Source organism: Dendrobates tinctorius, unplaced genomic scaffold (genome assembly GCF_039654945.1).
Source record: "Dendrobates tinctorius isolate UK_male_01 unplaced genomic scaffold, ASM3965494v1 ptg000103l, whole genome shotgun sequence".
NCBI lineage: Eukaryota > Metazoa > Chordata > Amphibia > Anura > Dendrobatidae > Dendrobates > Dendrobates tinctorius.
Genome location: NW_027361771.1, coordinates 37325049 through 37344350, shown reverse-complemented (window position 1 = coordinate 37344350; position 19302 = coordinate 37325049). Strand labels below are relative to the sequence as shown.

Sequence of the window (19302 nt, the reverse complement as noted above, 5' to 3'; positions counted from 1 at the left end):
TGCGGTAAAGACCTGTGACACTTTTCTGAGGCACATAATAGCACTGAGCAACATTCCGAACTATGTCCTTAATCACTAAGAAAGAACTATAAACTACGCATGAGAATGAAAACCTGTCGCATGACAAAAGGTATTTGACTGTGGATATAAAAATGGTTTACTTGCATGCCATGCCAGACAACCCCACACTGTTCCCAATTACAGCAATTTGTGACCTAACCTCTCAGCCCTCTTATTACTAAAGATCGTCTCCAAACTAAATCAAATAACTCAATGAAATTTTCTACTACTTAGATGTCTTTACAAATTCTGCTCAGTTGCAGCCTAATCTGTCTTTTTTGTGAGCTAAAATCCAAAATCTTTCCCTAACAGGAAATCACTGGGCGCATATTTCTTCTCTGTAGAAAAGTAGGAGACCAATGTATGTCTTTTACTGATTCCTTCTTGTCGGGGCACATGTCAAAGCTGGCCTTTATTAAATGCTGTATTAGCAATTGATCCCTTACCTATACTACTATCTTCTTTTTGCATGGTGGGTTTCAAGGATGGTGGTCAAGACATTATGTGCTGGTGATATTCTATGGATTCAGAACATGCGTACATCATAACAGGACTGTGTAAAGGAGATGTGTCCGGCATTGTCTGGGGACAAGCGGTTGGAGTGCATTGTTTTGTATGCATAGAAGAGTAAGACCTTTCAATAGTTGGCTTCTTAAAACGATGCATAAATCGCTTCAAGCATCTGAACTTGGCCATCAATTTTACAACTGCACAATTAAGGCTACTTTCACACATCAGTTTTTGTGCATCAGGCGCGATGCGGCGCCGTGCCGCATTGCCGGATCCGGCATAACATGTGAAAAAACTGATGCACCGGTTCCGGTTTTTTGCCGGATCCGGTCAACGGATTATGCCGGATCTGGCAAAAAACCGGAACCGGTGCATCAGTTTTTCCATCCGTTTTGTCCGTTTTTTTGCCGGATCCGGTTTTTAAAAAAACGCCCAAAAGCCACCATTGGCTACTGGCATTTACAGAAAATCCTATATATACCTTGGTATACACCCTGTTGAGAGGTTGTTGTTTTGGAGCAAGATGGAAGCCATTATCGGGAACATTGCTCAGGCTTACATTGATTTCACTTTTGAGGCCAATTCTTTGGCAGCAATTGTCATGGCGAAGGAGCGACAAAGGCAGCGTATCATGCGTCTGCGCCGACGTCGTTTCTGGATTCACCCTATAACTGCACAGAGGCTGACACTGGCAGTGTTTGCAACGTTATATCTGTCGTTGCGAGGAAATCCAGAGAAGTTTTTTCATTATACGAGGATGAAAGTGGAAACTTTTGATTTTTTGCTGGACTGGGTTGGAGAACTGATCCGGAGACGTGACACCTACTGCCGCTTCTCCATCTCACCACCGGAGCGTTTGATGGTCACTCTCCGTTAAGCAATTGTTATTCTTTGTCCTTCAAAGCAGACTTCAGTATACTGGAAATGTGTCTCCTCCTGTTGTTGCAGTTATTTTGCATTAATTATTTTTTTAACTTTTCCCACAGATTCCTTGCAACAGGCGAATCGCTTTCGTCGCTACAGTACCAGTATAGGATTGGGATTTCAACATTATCAGGTATCATCAAGTACACATGCCGCGCATTGTGGGACAGTCTACATGAAGAGTTTATCCCACAGCCCACAACAGAGAGGTGGCTCGAAATAGCTGACCAATTTTACAGCATCTGTCAGTTTCCGAATTGCATGGGTGCAGTTGATGGCAAGCACATCAGGATCACTAAACCAGCAGGATCGGGATCTGAGTTTTTTAATTATAAAAAATATTTCTCAATAGTCCTGATGGCGATTGCAGACGCCAAGTACAAATTCATTGCGGTGGATATTGGGGCCTATGGACGCTCCAATGACTCACAAGTTTTTAAAATTTCAGCAATGGGACGTAATTTGTACGGAAACACATTCCAATTCCCACCTCCAAGACCGCTTCCTCAAACTTCTGGGCCACCACTGCCATTTGTCTGCGTAGGTGATGAAGCGTTTCAACTGTCAGAACACCTGCTGAAGCCGTACGCAAGCAGAGACTTGACACCAACAAAAAGAGTGTTCAACTATCGCCTGACACGAGCACGGCGGATGGTGGAGTGTTCGTTTGGAATTCTTACCGCTAAATGGAGAGTACTGTTGACCGCAATTAACTTGAAAACAGAAAATGTGGATGAGGTGGTAAAAGCATGTGTTGTGCTACACAATTTGGTTATTAGTAAGGAACAGATTGCCATCGAAGACAATGATGTTGAAACCACATTGCATGATTATCGCAGTGCTAATGTGCGAAGTACTCTAGCAGTGTCCAGAATGAGGGACATATTTGCCGAGTACTTTATGTCACCTGAAGGTAGAGTTGAATGGCAGGATGACATGGTTTGAGATGTTAAAACCAATTTTTTACCTTGTTGTACCAAACCATTTCTGTGGTTTAAGTTACTTTACCTTGTTAGCTTCAATTTTGGTAAAGTATTAGTACCTTTGTATCAGTATTCTATATTGTTTTACTACCTATTCTTTGTACCAAAATATTCCCATTTTTTAAATTCCTGACAAAGCTCTTTTAAAATTGAACAAAAATTATCATTTAGTAAAAAACTTTCTACTAAATCATGTAGTGTGGTGTGTAGAAAATAATATAGGGGCTATAAAGCGGTATCCAAGGACCTTCCACAGTACTGCCCACCAGCAGGCCTCCCCCCACCGCCACAAACGTACGTTAGGCTGGTTTCACATTAGCGCATTTTCAGCGCGCGCACGGCCGGGGGTAGCTCCGCCCCCGATCCGGCTCTCTGCCCGGCGTGCCCGCCCCTTGCTTGTAGCGCCGCCTACTAGCGGACAGCGGCGCCTGCGATCGGCGCACCCTATCTTTAGCATAGGGTGCGCAGATCGTGCGCAGGCCGTGCGCTAGTTGCGCTTTGACCTGCGCTGCGCACTTTTGACGGTGCGCCGTGCGCGCCAAAATCCGAAAAGTTTGATTTTGGCGCGCACTGCGCACCGTCAAAAGTGCGCAGCGCAGGTCAAAGCGCAACTAGTGCACGGCCTGCGCACGATCTGCGCACCCTATGCTAAAGATAGGGTGTGCCGATCGCAGGCGCCGCTGTCCGCTAGTAGGCGGCGCTACAAGCAAGGGGCGGGCACGCCGGGCAGAGAGCCGGATCAGGGGCGGAGCTACCCCCGGCCGTGCGCGCGCTGAAAATGCGCTAATGTGAAACCGGCCTAACTCATACATGTTCTTGTACACACACTCCCATACATTCACATACTCACACACACCTACTCTCACACAATCACTCACACACTCACACTCATTGAGTTTTATACATTGACATGTTATATTAACAGTAAAAGAAACAAAAACATTTGATAGACTGAAAAAAATCTTTTATTTTTATCAGCTTTAGCTGGAATTTTTTCTTTTATATTTTTGTAATAAAACTTTTTTATTGGTAACAACAAAACACATTAAAGATTGGTGTAATGTGTAGCGGAAATAGTATTGGAGGGGCTCTCAGTTTGGACCACTTCAACAGGGGTGTTGTGGGAGGATGTAGTTTGTGAGGGGTCAGATAGCAAAGGACAAGGTATAGGAATGGAGAAAGAAGGTGAAGGGGTGGATAAAGCTGATGAAGGGGTGGAGAAAACAATAGACGGGGGGAAACTAAACTGTGGGTGAAGGATGCTTGAATTTGGGATGTGGAAGGAGACTGGATGTATTGGGAAGGGAGTGTAGGTTGGGAAGGGAGTGTAGGTTGGGAAGGGAGTGGAGGCACGGATGCAGTTGGGAACTGGTACGGGGAAGCAGACTGGAAAGGGGCAGGAGGTTGGTACTGGGGAAAATGGTATGGTACAGGAGGGGTAGGAAGGACCGGGCCTGGAGCAACTACTGGGCCGGTTGGAGGGGCTGCTGATGTCACCTGTGCTAAGGCCACCTGGCAGGCTTGCATTACATGCAGCTGCTGTTCAGGAGTTAGGTTGTCCAGCCGCTCAATCACAGCTTTGAAAAAAGAATGATGCGGCGCTTTATTTGCATCTAGATGCATCCTTTCAACACGCGTGCCTAAATCAAGCACCTCTCTAGTAACAAGATTGAACCCAGCAGACATTTGCTGGGTCATGACTTTCATAGCGTTTTGAAAGGATGCATGTAGATTCATAAACTCTGCAGCAAACTGCCTTTCCTGACCCCGCTGACGCAGCCGCCCAGAACTCAAAGGTGTTCTATAGAGGGCAGCTGTGTCAGAGGGGTGAGGTAAAGGAAAGCCTACCTCGTCAACAGCAGCTTCATGTAATGAAGCCTGCACAGATGCTCCAGCAGAGGTGGATGGGGCTGAGGGATCACACACAAGGGAAGGCAGGGAGGGTGCAGAGGGGTTGGGTATGTCGTGGTCCATGGTGACGGCCTCCTGGGGGATCGCTCCAGAAGGGTTCAATGCAGGCTCCCGCGTGCTGCTGAAGGTGCTGTTGAAAAAAGTAGAAAAAAATAGACATTAATATCATGATATTCATTAGCCCTGGCTGCAAAAAAAAGATTACACATTTGACCATTTTTTATTTAGTCACTTCTGGTAGGAATGTTTACCTTCTTGTCACCATAGTTGATCTCAGGAATGACAGGGCCTCAGAATACTTATAGCGGCTCCTGCGTCCTCTTGATCCGCTGGGAGCCTGCATCTCTTTGTTGAACTCCTTCTTGAAGCGATCCCGCATTGACCGCCACCGCAACTGAACTCTTTCCCCTGAAAATTGAAAACACAAAATGATTAGGATCAAGCACAATACATCCGGAAACATTACTGAAATGTGAATACTTACGCTGTTCTTTCTGTGCCCGAGAATGGAGTTCCTCCCAGTTAGATACCACAGCATGGCACACTTCCTCCCAGAGTCGTCTAGTAACACTAGCATCTGCATGGAAGCGGTCCGCCATATTCCAGAGCGGCTCACGATCTCTCACCATATCAATCAAGAGGTCCACATCAATAGCCACATCCTCACTGTCGGAATCGTGAGCACGCTGTGAAGCCTGTTTAAAGACAAAAAGGTAAACATAACAATCACAGCTTTATGTACAAACCTTATAAAAGTCCTAAAAAAAAAAATCCTTACTCTATGGCGACCGCCCCGGCGTGGTTGCCGACGACTCTGGGAGGCACTTTGAGGAACTCTCGGACGAGCCACAGATTCAGAAGCCTATAATGAAAAAAAAAGAAGAAAAGGAAAATTAAATGCTGTTATGTTGATCTTGTTTTTAGGTCCAGTGATGTGTAAGAACATGTTTTAGTGCAATTAATGCAAAGATACTTACATGCGGGGAGCCCACTCCAGGCATTTCTCCGCTACGTCCGTCTCCTTCTGAGAGACCCTATGGTTCAGCTTTCTATTAAACAAGAATGCATATATAGGGTTATGTGTACCAAGAATGTTCTGGCAATAAAAAAAAAATAAAAAAAATACCTCATTTCGCTGGCGATGTGAGGGAGGGCTCCCAGAAGAAGACATGTCTGGCTGAAATTCTGTAATGAAAACAATTGTTACCTACAACACTAACCATATTCAAAGCTTTCAGGCCTGTATACTTACAATATGGGTTGCAAATTAGGATTTTGCAGTAGTGTCCTGGGCAAGTTCCTGCATGAAAAAAGCACGATGTAGTTTAGATTTGTGCTGTGTGCAACATTTATTTTTACAATCAAACAAAACAACAAAAATAGTAAAAAATAAGATTTTTTGAATTCCACTCTCACCACCCTATAAAATGCAGCTTGGACAACAAACCATCGCAAAATTACTATGTATATACTCGTGTATAAGCCACACCGGCCCAAAAATTGGGAACACATAAGCCCAGTGTGTAATCCATACACTATGGCCCCATATGCTGTTCCATAGAATATGCCCCCATATGCCAAAAAGAAAAAAAACCTATTGTGGGTCCATCGCCCCTGTCAGTGACTGTTCATCCAGCAGAGGGGGACACGCACTTCTCACATCAACGCACCCACTGAGGATGCAGCAGAGACCGCAGTGAGCAGCAATGGACCCAGGAAAGGTGGATATCACTATGCTTGCAACGCACAGATTCAGGAATGGTAACGTTACCACTGAAGACAGGAAGGGAGACAGTGGAGAAGCAAGCAAGGCTACAGATATGACAGCAGGATGATCTGTGACACCCCTGCTCCCCCTCTGACCCACAGGGAGATGACCCGTGTATAAGCCAAGAGGGGGACTTTTAGCACCAAAAATGGGCGTAACATCCTGGCGTATACACGAGTATATACAGTACCTCCCCCTACAGTATTTACACATAAATTCACCCACCCACCCACGCAAACTACTTCACACTGTCCTTCATAATTAGAATCCCTCCCCACACTGATGACCACACCTGAAACATTTTAAAAACAATAGTACAATGTATGAACATACATGTGTGTGTGTATATATACATATACATGCTGGGCAGGCAGCAGCAGGTACAGCATGGGACTCCAGCGTGGTGGCTAGCAGTGACAGCAGTGATGGGGGTTCTGCGGCAGAGGGTTCAAGTGGCGTTTGTGGGGGTCATGGTGGTGACAAGTTTAGCTGGGAAGGCGGCAAGACAGTCGCTGGCTGTGACGGGCATGGGTGCGCAGGCATCGACAGTCACACAGACAAAACGAAAACCTATGCTTGCAAGAAAATTTTTATACTCACACTCAAACTCCTGCTCGCTGGAGGTCCAATAGTGGATGGCTGTCAAAAATCCAGTTGGTTGCTGGATGTCTGGCTGGCTGGTGTATATGTGGCAGAATCCAGTGGCTGTGTGTGTCTCCAGTAGCTCTTTCTCCTCTGCATTAAGGGTGATGAATGCCCTCTCTCTACCTTTCCTATAGGGTGGGTGGAGATTGGCAGGTGTTTTTCCCCAAATTTGATACTTTTTGGAGCATGCTCAGTGCAAAAACCGGATCCGGCGCCGGAATCAGGCAAAAACCGGATGCCGCCGGATCCGGCGGCCATAGACTACCATTATTAAAAAAGCGTATGTCGCCGGATCCGGCGTCATCTGTTTTTTTACCGCAGACAAAAAACGTTACATGTAACGTTTTTTCCAGACGCCGGACCGGCTGTTTTTGCCGGATCCAGCAAAAACCGGATACGCCGCATAGGCATCCGGCGCAATGCGGCAATAATGAAACTCTATGGGGAAAAAACTGGATCCGGTGGCAACAGGCGCCGGATCCGGTTTTTACACTTTTCGCCGCATCGCGCCTGATGCACAAAAACTGATGTGTGAAAGTAGCCTAACAAAGATCAGTGATAAACAATAGTTTTATTGTTAAGTTTTGCCTGTGTCCACAATAGTCAATTATTATGGAAACAGTAATGAAACTGGCCAAGTGTAAACAAGCCTTTAGATAACTAAGGGCCCCGTTACACGCTTCAATGTCCCAGCGATCCCACCAACGATCTGACGTGGATGGGATCGCTGGGACATATTTAGCTGATCGCTGGTGAGCTGTCACATAGACAGACCCTCCAGCGATCAGGACCAGTGAGCAAGCTGGTATCCAGGGTAAACAGTGGATAACTAAGCTTTGAGCAGGGGGTTGGACCGGATGGCCCAGGAGGTCCCTTCCAACTCTACCATTCTATGATTCTTAGTTACCCGCTGTTTACCCTGGATACCAGCTCCAGGCATCGCTGATCGATGGTCTTTCGCTGTCACACGCAGCGATGTGTGCTGCCCAGCGGGAGACCAACGATAGAATTATGGCCCAGATCATTAGGCAACGATTAACGATCAGCCAACTCCATCTCCAAACTGGTGACGTTGCAACGATATCGTTCACAATATCGTTGTGTGTAACAGGGCCTTAAGAGTTCTTAGTACCGGAGAAACATTTTACATGATGTGCTCCCATTTTTTATTTATTATGCTTTGCTTATATAGCACCATCATATTTCGCATTGCTTTACAGACATTATCATAGTAGTCCCAATTGGGGCTCACAGTCTACATTCCCTATCAGTATATCTTTGGAATGTGGGAGGAAACCAGAGAACCCGGAGGAAATACCTGTATGTCAATACCTGGATAAGAATGAAGTGATTAAACAGAGTCAGCATGGGTTTGTAACTAATAAGTCATGTCAGACTAACTTAATTTCCTTCTATGACGGTATCACTGATTGGTTGGATCAAGGAAATGCTGTAGATATAGTATATCTTGACTTCAGCAAAGCATTTGACAAAGTCTCTCATACAATCCTTATTGAAAAAATGATTAAGTATGGAATGGACAAGGCAACTGTTAGGTGGTGCACATCCAGTTGGAAGAATGTCTCAAGTGGGGTACCACAGGGCTCTGTCCTGGGCCCTGTATTGTTCAACATCTTTATCAACGATTTAGATGAAGGAATTGAGGGTAAACTGATTAAATTTGCTGATGACACAAAGCTAGGAGGGATAGCTAATACTAGAGAAGAGAGAGAGAGGATTCAAAAAGATTTAAATAAACTGGAGAAGTGGGCAGCAACTAACAGAATGGTTTTTAACAGGGAGAAATGCAAAGTACTACATCTGGGCAATAAAAATGGAAAAAGCATATATAGAATGGGAGGAATAGGGCTAAGTGACAGCACATGTGAAAAAGACTTGGGTATACTAATAGATCACAGACTGAATATGAGTCAACAGTGTGATGCAGCAGCAAAAAAGGCAAATGCAATTCTAGGATGTATTAACAGAAGCATACAGTCTAGATCACGTGAAGTCATTATTTCCCTCTACTCCTCTTTGGTCAGACCTCATCTGGAATATTGTGTCCAGTTTTGGGCACCACATTTTAAAAAAGACATCAACAAACTGGAGCAAGTTCAGAAAAGAGCGACCAGAATGGTGACCGGTCTGCAAACCCTGTCTTATGAGGAAAGGTTGCAGGATTTGGGAATGTTTAGTTTGCAAAAGAGAAGACTGAGAGGAGACTTAATAGCTGTCTACAAATATCTAAAGGGCTGTCACATTGTAGAAGGATCAACTTTATTCTCATTTGCACAAGGAAAGACTAGAAGCAATGGGATGAAACTGAATGGGAGGAGACACAGATTAGATATTAGAAAAAACTTTTTGACACTTAGAGTGATCAATGAGTGGAACAGGCTGCCACGAGAAGTGGAGAGTTCTCCTTCAATGGAAGTCTTCAAACAGAGGCTGGACAGACATCTGACTGGGATGATTTAGCGAATCCTGCTTTGAGCAGGGGGTTGGACCAGATGGCCCAGGAGGTCCCTTCCAACTCTACGATTCTATGATTCTATGATTCTATGATTCTATGAAACCCACGCAAACACAGGGAGAACATACAAACTCCTTGCAGATGTCGCCTTGAGTAGCCCATTATGTTACTAAAATTCAATGTTACCTACAGGGCTCCAGGACAGGAAATTGGTGGTCCGAACAAGACAATTTTTGTTGAACCTTTGCTGGTATTTAAAATTTTGTATGTTTCGTTTGTGGTCTGTTATATGTTCAATGTGTCTTTAGATGTATAACTGATGATTAAATGACGGTTGAATGAACACTGATTGAAGTGACAAGTAACCAACCTTGCCCAAAGATTCTGGTCAGGCGCCTTGGCAATTCAACCTGTGTATTTCAGGAGTTGAAGGATTGTTACATGTTGTCCTCGTCTGTGTGATTGTAAAGTCTGGGGTGATATTGTTGTAAACTATGAGGATCCTTGAATGTGGGACTGAATGATTTTTTAGTGACTAATAAGGGACAACGGTCTCTGATTGTCAAGAGATCCCACTAGGTTTTATACCAGTGATTGTGGAGTATGGACTGAGTGACAGACGTATTGTAAAATTGTGCTGATCAATCATAATCGTTGTCCTCAGCGTCTGTGCTCTGTTCTTGGTGAAGTCAAGAGAGAAAATGGCATGATAGGAGTAGTAGTCCATCCATCCAGTATATCAAGACTGAGAACCAATAGCCAGAGAGGGTAGATGTAATACAGATTTGATTGTCAAGCTATGCCCTCTGCAGGATGTTGAAGGGAATGTTTTGATTAAGTACTTAAAACCTGCTATTATGCTCTGATCTAGGTAACCCCTCCTCTTTTGTGCTAGATGTAATCTGTTTGAATCAGAGGAGATGGATCAAGGTTTTGTAGAAAAATAATGTATTCTCCCATTCTCCCATGACATGGTATTTTGACTAGTTGAAGTAATTGCAATAACTATTGGAAATATAGTTTTTGGATTGTTGTTTTTTTGGTTGTGTGCAGTTATGAGTGGTGGTGGTGTGTTTGTGTGCGCGTGTGTAAGAGGGGGCCAGGACGGTAGTCGTAGCCGAGAATGTGGGAGGAACGGCCCCCCGTCGAGTTTCCGGGCCGGAACCAAGGGAGCCGTCATCTGGGTTCCGGGGGAAACTGTACCCGGGGGACAGAATTCGGGGACAGACCGTTGTGACAGACAGATGGGCTGGGGGAGGGACCAGTATAAAGGAGGCGGGGAATTCCCAGGACAATGAGTCAGCAGACCGGGACAGAGACAGCAGGAGACCGTGCGAGCGGCTGAAAGTTAGAGCGACTCACAATTGCCAGGGAGGACGCTCACCGAGGACTCCAGAAGGACGGTACCGAGGCGATCATCCGAGACTTGCTGCCCCGCTCCAGCCCGCGGCCACAGTTCAACCCGCGGCCGCTGCCGCCTCCCCTCAGCTCGCGGCTGCGGCCTGTTCCCCACCATCCGCAGCCGCCCTGTTCTCACCAGTGGCCGCGGCAAGTACAGTGCCGTCAGCGGCCACCACTGTCCCGCACCAGTCCGCAGCAGGGGCCGGGCCTCTGCTGACCGCGGACCCCCCCATCGCAGCCGTTAGCCGTGCAGGTGGCCTGTCATTCGCCACCACACATCGCTGCCGCTTGCCCCAGTCCGAGGGTTGCGGCCCATCCGTCAAAGGACTCCGCCGGGGCCTGTGGGGCTCCAGTGTCATCAGCACGCCGGAGTGCGCGAAGACTTCATCATCGCCTCAGCAACTGGGCCCAGCAACTACTACGCTGAAAGACCACCATCCCAAATGGCGAGGGACGTCTGGACGGCTAAGTTGGCTATATATTTAAGGACCCGTAGTCGGCCATACCGCGGCCCTATAGTGACCGGCTATTGCCGGAAGTAGTCGTGTTCTACCCGTTTGTGTTTGATTGTATAGAGCCCCTGCGAGGGCAACCCTTGTTACCCCTTTTGGTGATCAGGCCGTGACTGAGGAAAGTTCCCTCTAGTCTTATAAACGTTATTAGAGAAAGCACCAAATTGTCTTGCGACTCGTCACTGCATCCTCCGTACCTGCAAGTACCACATGGACACCGGGGCTCTGGTGTCCTGACCTCCTCGCACAGAAAAACCATCAGCTTCTACCAGTGTACCTGTTCGAGATGCTGGTCCACCATCAGGGATTCCACAGCAGTGCGACCCAGCTCCTGCACACCTGGTTCCAGTGCTTAGGGTTGAAATAATGGACACAGATACCGGTTCTGATGCCAAATCAACGATTTTACTTTCTTCTTCAACGTTCCCGGACACATCAGTTACATTACAGTTCACACAGCCTTCCTCCTGCACTCTCCCTTGCTTGCTTTCTATGTCCTCACGCACATTCTACCCTAGGTGGTACCACAGCATCACTCCTGTGAGACCTCAAGATATAGGGGATCCCGTTCATCCGCTTTGCCTCAGATTTGCAGGCTTCAGACCTATTTAAGATCTACCACATGGTGAATACTCTGCACCCTGCACGACTCTTGGACCACCACTTTTTCCTTTCCATTCCTGCTGCTGTCATAAACTGCAATTTCCACGGGTGCTCCGATCTTTTCCAGCACCCATCTGACTGTGACCGTGCTTTTCTGCTTTTCCACAACGTTGTGTAGCTGCTATGGTGTCCTGGGCCTAGAGCCCTTATGAACACTTCGGGTGTGCTTGCCCTTCTGAACTATTCCTATAACCTACACTAACTTAACCCACAGCAGCTCCTCCAACAGTTAACCCTTATGTGAACTGTAACTAACAAGGCCCACTAGTGTACCCCCATCTAGTGGTCCTTTGCAAAACTACACTTACCCAGTCTATGAATACTATATACTACAAGTGCCCTCCTCTAATGTTCCCAAAGGATGCACTGACTTACTCTAATCTATACAGAAATACAGAGGACATAATACGGCATACAACACAATATAATACATCATGGTAACACATAATGTAGCAGTACGAATGAACAGGAGGTAATACACCTGTCATGCCCGCTATGTCTGCTATGCTGCAAGATCCCTGGAGCAGTGTGCACGCACACCTCATGTCTGCTATGCTGCAAGATCCCTGGAGCAGTGTGCACTCGCACCTCATGACTGCTGTGCTGCGTGACTCGTGGAGCATTGTGTAGGCGCACGCGTACCTCATGGCTGCACGCCGTTGCTGTGTGTTTGCCCATCTCTGCTCTGCCTGCTGTGGTTGTCTCTGTGGTTCTGCCCCTGATCATGTGACCTTTCCTATGTTCCAGCACTGTCTGACCCAGCTAACCTCTCAGTGTTTCTGGAGCCCCTGATCATGTGACCTTCTCTATGGTCCAGCCCAGTCTGATCTAGCAATGCTCTCTATGATCCTGGAGGAACTGAACCGGAAGTCCTTCCCTGGTCCTGACCCGGAAGTGCAGGTGCTATGGTGCTATATCAGACCGCCCCTTCCTATGGTCGGGGCCTGAGTATCGTGTTGCTTCCCTGCATGGCTGCTTGGTCTGCTGGGTCGCTCCCTGTATTCTGTGCCCCTGCACTCTGCGCTGTAGTGCGTCTATGCACACGCTCTGTGCTTGTATTCTGCCTCTTGTCCCGTGCCATGTCTTGTGTTGTCTCTCGTGCCTTGTTTTGTCTCTGCTATCTTTGGACTTGTAGTACTTTCTATGTTCTCTGCCTTTGCCTGTTTTCACCATGTCTTGTCCTTGCCATGCTTTGCCTTGTAGTACTTCCTATGTTCTCTGCCTTTCCTGTTTCGCCATGTCTGGCCTTTGCTATTCTGAGCCTTCTAGTACTTCCAAGTTCTCTGTCTCTGCCTGGTTTTCCGTACTCTGTCTTATGGTGCTCTCTTGCACATTCCATGTCTAGTCTCAAGGTTCTGCCTTGACCCGGCTCTGGGCTTCGGCCTACGCTTCGTTGCTAGACTCTGTCCTATCATGCTCTCTTGCATATGGGTCGACCTCCCAGGACTGTGGGGTACTCGGTACCGGGCCGGTCTCTCAGAGGGGAATGTCACAGCAGCGGTGACCCGGTCCGTGGCCCTGGGCGGACATGTAAAAGGGGTTGAGTGATGGAATAAAGTTTATGAGTGATTCGTGACGCCACCTGTGGTGTTCGGCAAGGGAGGTGTTAAGCCGATGCTGCAGACAGAACCTCTGGGACAGATGGTGAGGTGCAGCAGTGATGTTATAGCCCTCCACAGGTAGGGCTGTAGTCCCAGGGCAGAGTAGATGAAGAGAATAGGTGTTGAGGAAGAGGGTGCAGTGTCTGGCACAGAGATGTAGCAGTGCTGAAGAAGTTGCAGAAAGAAGGCAAGGACACAGCGGAATGTAGTTTCTTTACCTTTACTTTGTAAGTGCAGTCCAGGGTCCAGATTACAGATGGCACAGGAGCTGATTAGCCTGGAAGCAACTTAGGAATCTCTCTGTCAGACGGGTTGTGTGGTCTCCTCTCTAGCGCTTATTTTTAGGTACATGCAGTACGATGTTACACTGAAGTTCCACTTGCTTATTCTCTTTAGAATTCCCTCGTATGGCAGAGAGCTGTAGCCTTCTATCTCCTTTGGCTCACACGTCGCTATGGTGCCTCCGAATCTTAGATGGGAATAGAGCATTTACAGCTTCCTATTCCTCTGGTTTCTGTTGCAGGACCGTCAGTATCCTTACAACCTTGGAGACCAGGCTCCAGATCATGCGCTGAGAATGAGCCTCAACTCTCTGCTCAATCTCCTTGCTCCTCTCCTTACATCCACACACTTCGCCCTCCTCACAGAACTATCTCCTTTTTCCCCTTCCTGGCCCCCAGAGAGCAGCTCTTCCCCCAGTTTTGGTTCAGAGCTCCCTCTGCTGGCCTGGAGTGGGAACTGTGTTGTGTGTATTGATTAACTGCTAGAGAGACCCTTCATTGCTTCCAGGCATGACACCACACTCCCTAGGAGGAAGGTAATGCCACTGTGGCGACCATACTCCTAGGGGCGCCACACTCCCCCCTAGTGCAATTCAGTACTCCCGGACTGAAGAAAAAACAAGCAAAACATATAAACAATTAAACAATTATAAATGTACAAGATTTAAGAAAAAAAATGAAAAATACAAAAACCACAGCTCAAAAAGAATCCTATGACGATTAGTCCATGCGTCATTGTCCATGGTCCATTAAAACAAAATGAAACTGTTCAAAAAGGTGGGTCTTACAGAGTCTCTGTAGGCACAAAACTTAAAACGTTACATATTTACAGGTTAACATTTACATTATTTATTTAGAAACAAATCCTGAGGGGTGGTATGCCTTGGGTACTACGGACAGACCTGCGTAGCACTGGTGTGGTTGGGGACCTCACTGGTTGCATGGTGCTAACTACTGGTGTAGTGTGTGTTGTACGGGATACACTACTGGTGGTTCTGCATAACACAGGGATACTAGACTTCCTAGGACCACTTCTATTCACTGTAGGTAAATTGGGTAGTAGCTGTCTGCGAACTCTTAGACTCACCATGGGCATGACAGATTCACCACTGAGAGGGCGAGGATTCTCTGGCTTCACTGTTGGTGTGGCATCTGCTGCCTGAATTTCCTGATTTTCTGAATTTTCTTGAGTCACTTCTTCTTGCACTACTAGTTGGGGAAAGGTCAAAACTGGCATCACTATGGCTTGATTCACTCTAGTCCAATTTGCAGGGAATTCTCTGAGTACAGTGCTGACCTTTTCTTCCTTCTCTATGGGCTGGATGTTGTTTTCCTCTTCCGTTCTGTCCTTTAGTTGGTCAGGGCACAAATTCAGATGATCCCTTGACACTGCTGATGAGGTTTCTCTGTTGTGAGTTCATTTTCCCCTTCACCATTGAGGTCTGATGAACTCCCTCTTCTGGTGAAGGAAGGTAGTGAGACTGATTACAGAGCACCTGAGCAGAATGATGATGACTGGGTGACTGGGATTGCTGACTGGATATAAGGCAGCCGACGCCCTTCTGCCTTGCGGGTGATTACTCTGAGGGATTCTTGGAGACCAGTCTGATTCCTGCTCCTCAATAGCTAAGTTTTCTGCTCTACTTTTTGCATTTGTGTTTTGGTTTTGTTTTGCCTTGTTTTTCTGGATTTCTGCCTTTCCCTGCTGGGTGAGCTGATTTCCTTTTTGCTCTGTCTTCAGATAATACCTGAGTGCTGATATAGTCTTTTTGAAGCCTAGCGTCTTCAGGGCCTTTTTCCTTATCAGTCTGTTGGCTCTTGTTTTTGAGAGGGTTTTGGCGGATTGCAGACAGCAGCTTTTCTGTTCTGTCCTATTTAGTAAGCTTGGGCCCCATCATTTGGGGCTCAGCCTATCTTTCTATCTGTGTGAGTGTTTTTTCATCTTGCTTCACCGTCATTATATGTTGGGGGCTGCCTATTGCTTTGGGGTCTGCTCTGGGGCAGTTTAGATTTCCCTTTCTGTCTTTAGGCTATGTAGTTCTCCGGCTGTGATCGAGGGGTCTAGGGCACCGCAGGAACCCCCCACGGCTACTGCTAGTTGTTGTGGATAGGTTCAGTGGTCTGCAATCCGATAGCTGCCAACTTCTCTGGTTTTCTGGACTTAGCTAGTATTTCTGGTTTTGCCTCCTACGGTGACTCATTCATAACATTTCTCCTCCATCCTTACTGATAAGGCATACTTTGGTGTTGTCAAAGTTTGATGGTAGGATGGTGTAGGGTTCAGCTTCCCATTGGTCATCCAATTTATGCATCCTTCTTTTCCTCTTTCGGACTTGTTCTCCTGGAGACAAGGGAACTGCAGGTGCATTTTGATTGTAGTTCTTTTCCTGTTTTTGTCTCGCCTGTGCTAGACTCTTTTCTACACACTCTTGTACTCTTCGATATTGCTGCTGCCACTTTGTATCCGAATCAGCATCTGGTGATGTCACCTCAGGTGTTAGGACTCCCATATCCAAGTCAATAGGCAACATGCCAGGCCTCGCTCTCATTAGGTAGGCTGAAGTGCAGTTGGTGGAATTCACAGGAATGTGATTGTAGAGGTCTACCAGATCTGGCAACTTCTCTGGCCACAGATTCCTCTCTTCCAAAGGCAAGGTCTTCAGTAGATCGATCACCACCTGATTCATCTTTTCACACATGCCATTGGTCTGTGAATGGTACGGTGTTGTCCTGATCTTCTTGCAACCGTACAAGTTACAGAATTCCTGGAACACTTCTGCCTCAAATGCTGGACCTTGATCTGTAAGCACTCGCTTGGGATATCCGTGTGGTCGACAAAAGTGCTGTTGGAATGCTGTGGCTGCTGTCCTGGTTGTTTGATCCTTCACAGGTACGACTACCAGGAATCTCGAGTAGTGGTCAACGATGGTAAGAGCATAAATGTAGCCTGAAAGGCTTGGAACCAGCTTCACATGGTCCAGGGCTACCAACTCGAGTGGTTGTTTGGTTATTATTGGCTGCAAAGGAGCTCGCTGGCTGTTAGGGTCCTTTCTGTGCAGATTGCATTGTCCACCCTCCCGGCACCAATTTTCAATGGCCTTCCTCATTCCAACCCAGTATAATCTCTCCCGGAGCAAGGCTTCCAACTTCTTCCATCCGAAGTGTCCAGCTCCATTGTGATAGGCTTCTAAGACCATTGATGCCTCCCTCTTTGGGACTACCACTTGCCAGACCAACTCATGAGTGCGGGCATTGATACTCCTCTGGCACAGCTTTCCTTCATAAATTAAGCCTGCCTCTTTCCTTCCACAACTGCTGGGTTTCTTCAGGAGCATCCGTGTTGTGAACTCATTTTCTGGTTTACCTATGGCTTCTAGTGAGGGTGGTGGAGCTGGCTGTGTTGACAGAGGAGCCGTGAGTTCTCCATCCGGGCTCCCTCTGGTGGTGACAGTAGGTAATGAAGCTGATCTAAATGGCAGAGACCTGCCACCTGAGGAGGAGGACTGTGATTGGACATCAGTAGTCTCCGACTGTATTTAAGACAGCCGACTCCCTAATTCTGTGCTGGTGATTTTCCTGCCCTGAAGTTCTGGTTTCCAGTTCTGTTCCTGCCTTCTCAAGCTAAGTGTGCTCTGCTATTTTTTCACATGAGATTTGGTCTGGTTTACTCAGTTTTTGTGGTCAGCCAGCCCCTGCTGGGGCTGTGCTGAATTTCCATTCTTATGTCTCTGTTTATGCCAGTTTGCTTTTTGTCCCTGATCAGATTAGTCTCTTTTTCCTCTGTCTTCAGAATATACCAGAGTGCTGATATAGGGAATTGAAGTCTAGCAACTTCAGGGTTTTTGTTATCAGAAAGTGTTGGACATTTTTTGGCAAGGTTTTGTGCATGATTGCAGACAGCGTCTTTCTTTTCCTGTCCTTTCTAGTTAGTTTGGGCCCCATCATTTGCTCAGCCTATTTTTCTATCTGTGTTTGTGTTTTCATCTTTTCTCACCGACAATACGTGTTTGGGGGCTGTCTATTGCTTTGGGATCTGCTCTGGGGCAGTTTAGATTTCCCCTTTTCTTGCTTTAGGCTTATTTAGTTCTCCGGCTGTGATGAGGCATCTAAGATCATCGTAGGTACGCTCCACAGCTACTGCTAGTTGTGTGGATAGGATCAGGGGTCTGCAATCCGCTTAGTTACCAACCACTCTGGTTTTCTGTGGCTTAGCTTGTTTTTGTTTTTTCATCCTCGGTGACTCATTCATAACAGAATCACCAGCCATACCGCAGATTCTAGGGTACTCAAAAGCAGGAAAAAAAATTGTAAAAAAAAAGTGTCAGAATTTTTTTTATTTATATGTATTTTTTCCTTTTTCTCTAGGGCCATAGGAGGATTTTTTCCTTAATGGAGTTTAAGCAATTGTCTGATCGTGTGGAGCAGCTCACTGCTGAAGTGCGGGGAATTTCTGCCTATCTCGCTCAATCACATGCTGTTGAACCAAAAATCCCTACTCCTGATGTGTTTTTTGGGGATCGGTCTAAATTTTTGAATTTTAAGAATAATTGTAAATTATTTCTTGCCTTGAAGCCTAACTCATCGGGGAGCTCTGCGCAGCAGGTTAAAATTGTCATCTCCTTGCTGCGCAGCAATCCCCAGGATTGGGCGTTTTCTTTGACACCTGAAAATCCTATTCTGACTAATGTGGATGCATTTTTTCAAGCCTTGGGGTTGTTGTATGATGAACCTAATGCTATTGATCAAGCTGAGAAAGCCCTATTGGCATTGAACCAGGGTCAGGATTCTGCAGGGTTACACTGTCAAAAATTCCAAAAGTGGGCGGTCCTTACTACATGGAATGATGGTGCCTTGGCAGCTCTCTTTCGCAAGGGTTTATCAGAAACCGTAAAAGATATTATGGTGGGATTTCCTGTTCCCTCTGGTCTTGACGATTCTATGTCATTAGCCATTCAAGTTGATCGGCGTTTCCGTGAACGTAAAACTACACGAGAGGTGTTGCCACCTTTTGAACAAATGTCTGAACCTATGCAATGTGATAGAGTTTTGTCTAGGGTGCAACGTCAGGAGTATAGAAGGCGTAATAAGCTGTGTTTTTTCTGTGGAGATGCCTCTCATATTATTTCTGCCTGCCCTAAACGAGAGAAACGTTTTGCACACACATTTGCTGTGGGTGGCGTACAACCTAAGTTTCTTTTGGCAATTACTCTGATCTGCTCCTTATCCACATTTTCCGCCAAGGCTTTTGTGGATTCAGGAGCGGCTTTGAATCTGATGGATTTGGATTTTACTAAACGTTGTGGTTTTCCCATGATACCTCTGCGGACGCCTATTCCTTTGAGGGGTATTGATGCTACTCCTTTGGTGGAGAATAAACCTCAGTTTTGGACCCAGGTGATAATGCGGTTCACCCCAGACCACCAAGAAAATTGTAGATTTTTGGTACTGCATAATTTGCATGATACTATTGTTCTGGGTTTTCCCTGGTTGCAAATCCATAATCCAGTTTTGGATTGGAAATCAGTGTCTGTGGTGAGTTGGGGCTGTCGCTGTGCTCTTGGTGACAC

The 19302-nt window shown here is 46.5% G+C and overlaps 1 protein-coding gene across 2 annotated transcripts; it reads right to left on the bottom strand.

Annotated features, from left to right (window-relative positions):
• Positions 1-3464: 3464 nt before the first annotated feature.
• On the bottom strand, positions 3465-5961 carry LOC141100039 (uncharacterized). 2 transcript variants are annotated; one of them, XM_073588219.1, is made up of 4 exons: positions 5167-5961; positions 4873-5083; positions 4640-4796; positions 3465-4518 (listed from the first exon to the last, which is right to left on the bottom strand). In XM_073588219.1, the coding sequence occupies exons 2-4, from the start codon at positions 5015-5017 to the stop codon at positions 3501-3503; spliced, it is 1320 nt and encodes a 439-aa protein (XP_073444320.1). In that variant the 5' UTR covers positions 5018-5083; positions 5167-5961; the 3' UTR covers positions 3465-3500. The 2 variants fall into 2 exon arrangements, with proteins under 2 accessions (XP_073444320.1, XP_073444319.1); XM_073588218.1 differs by having other exon boundaries at positions 4640-5083.
• Positions 5962-19302: the final 13341 nt, after the last annotated feature.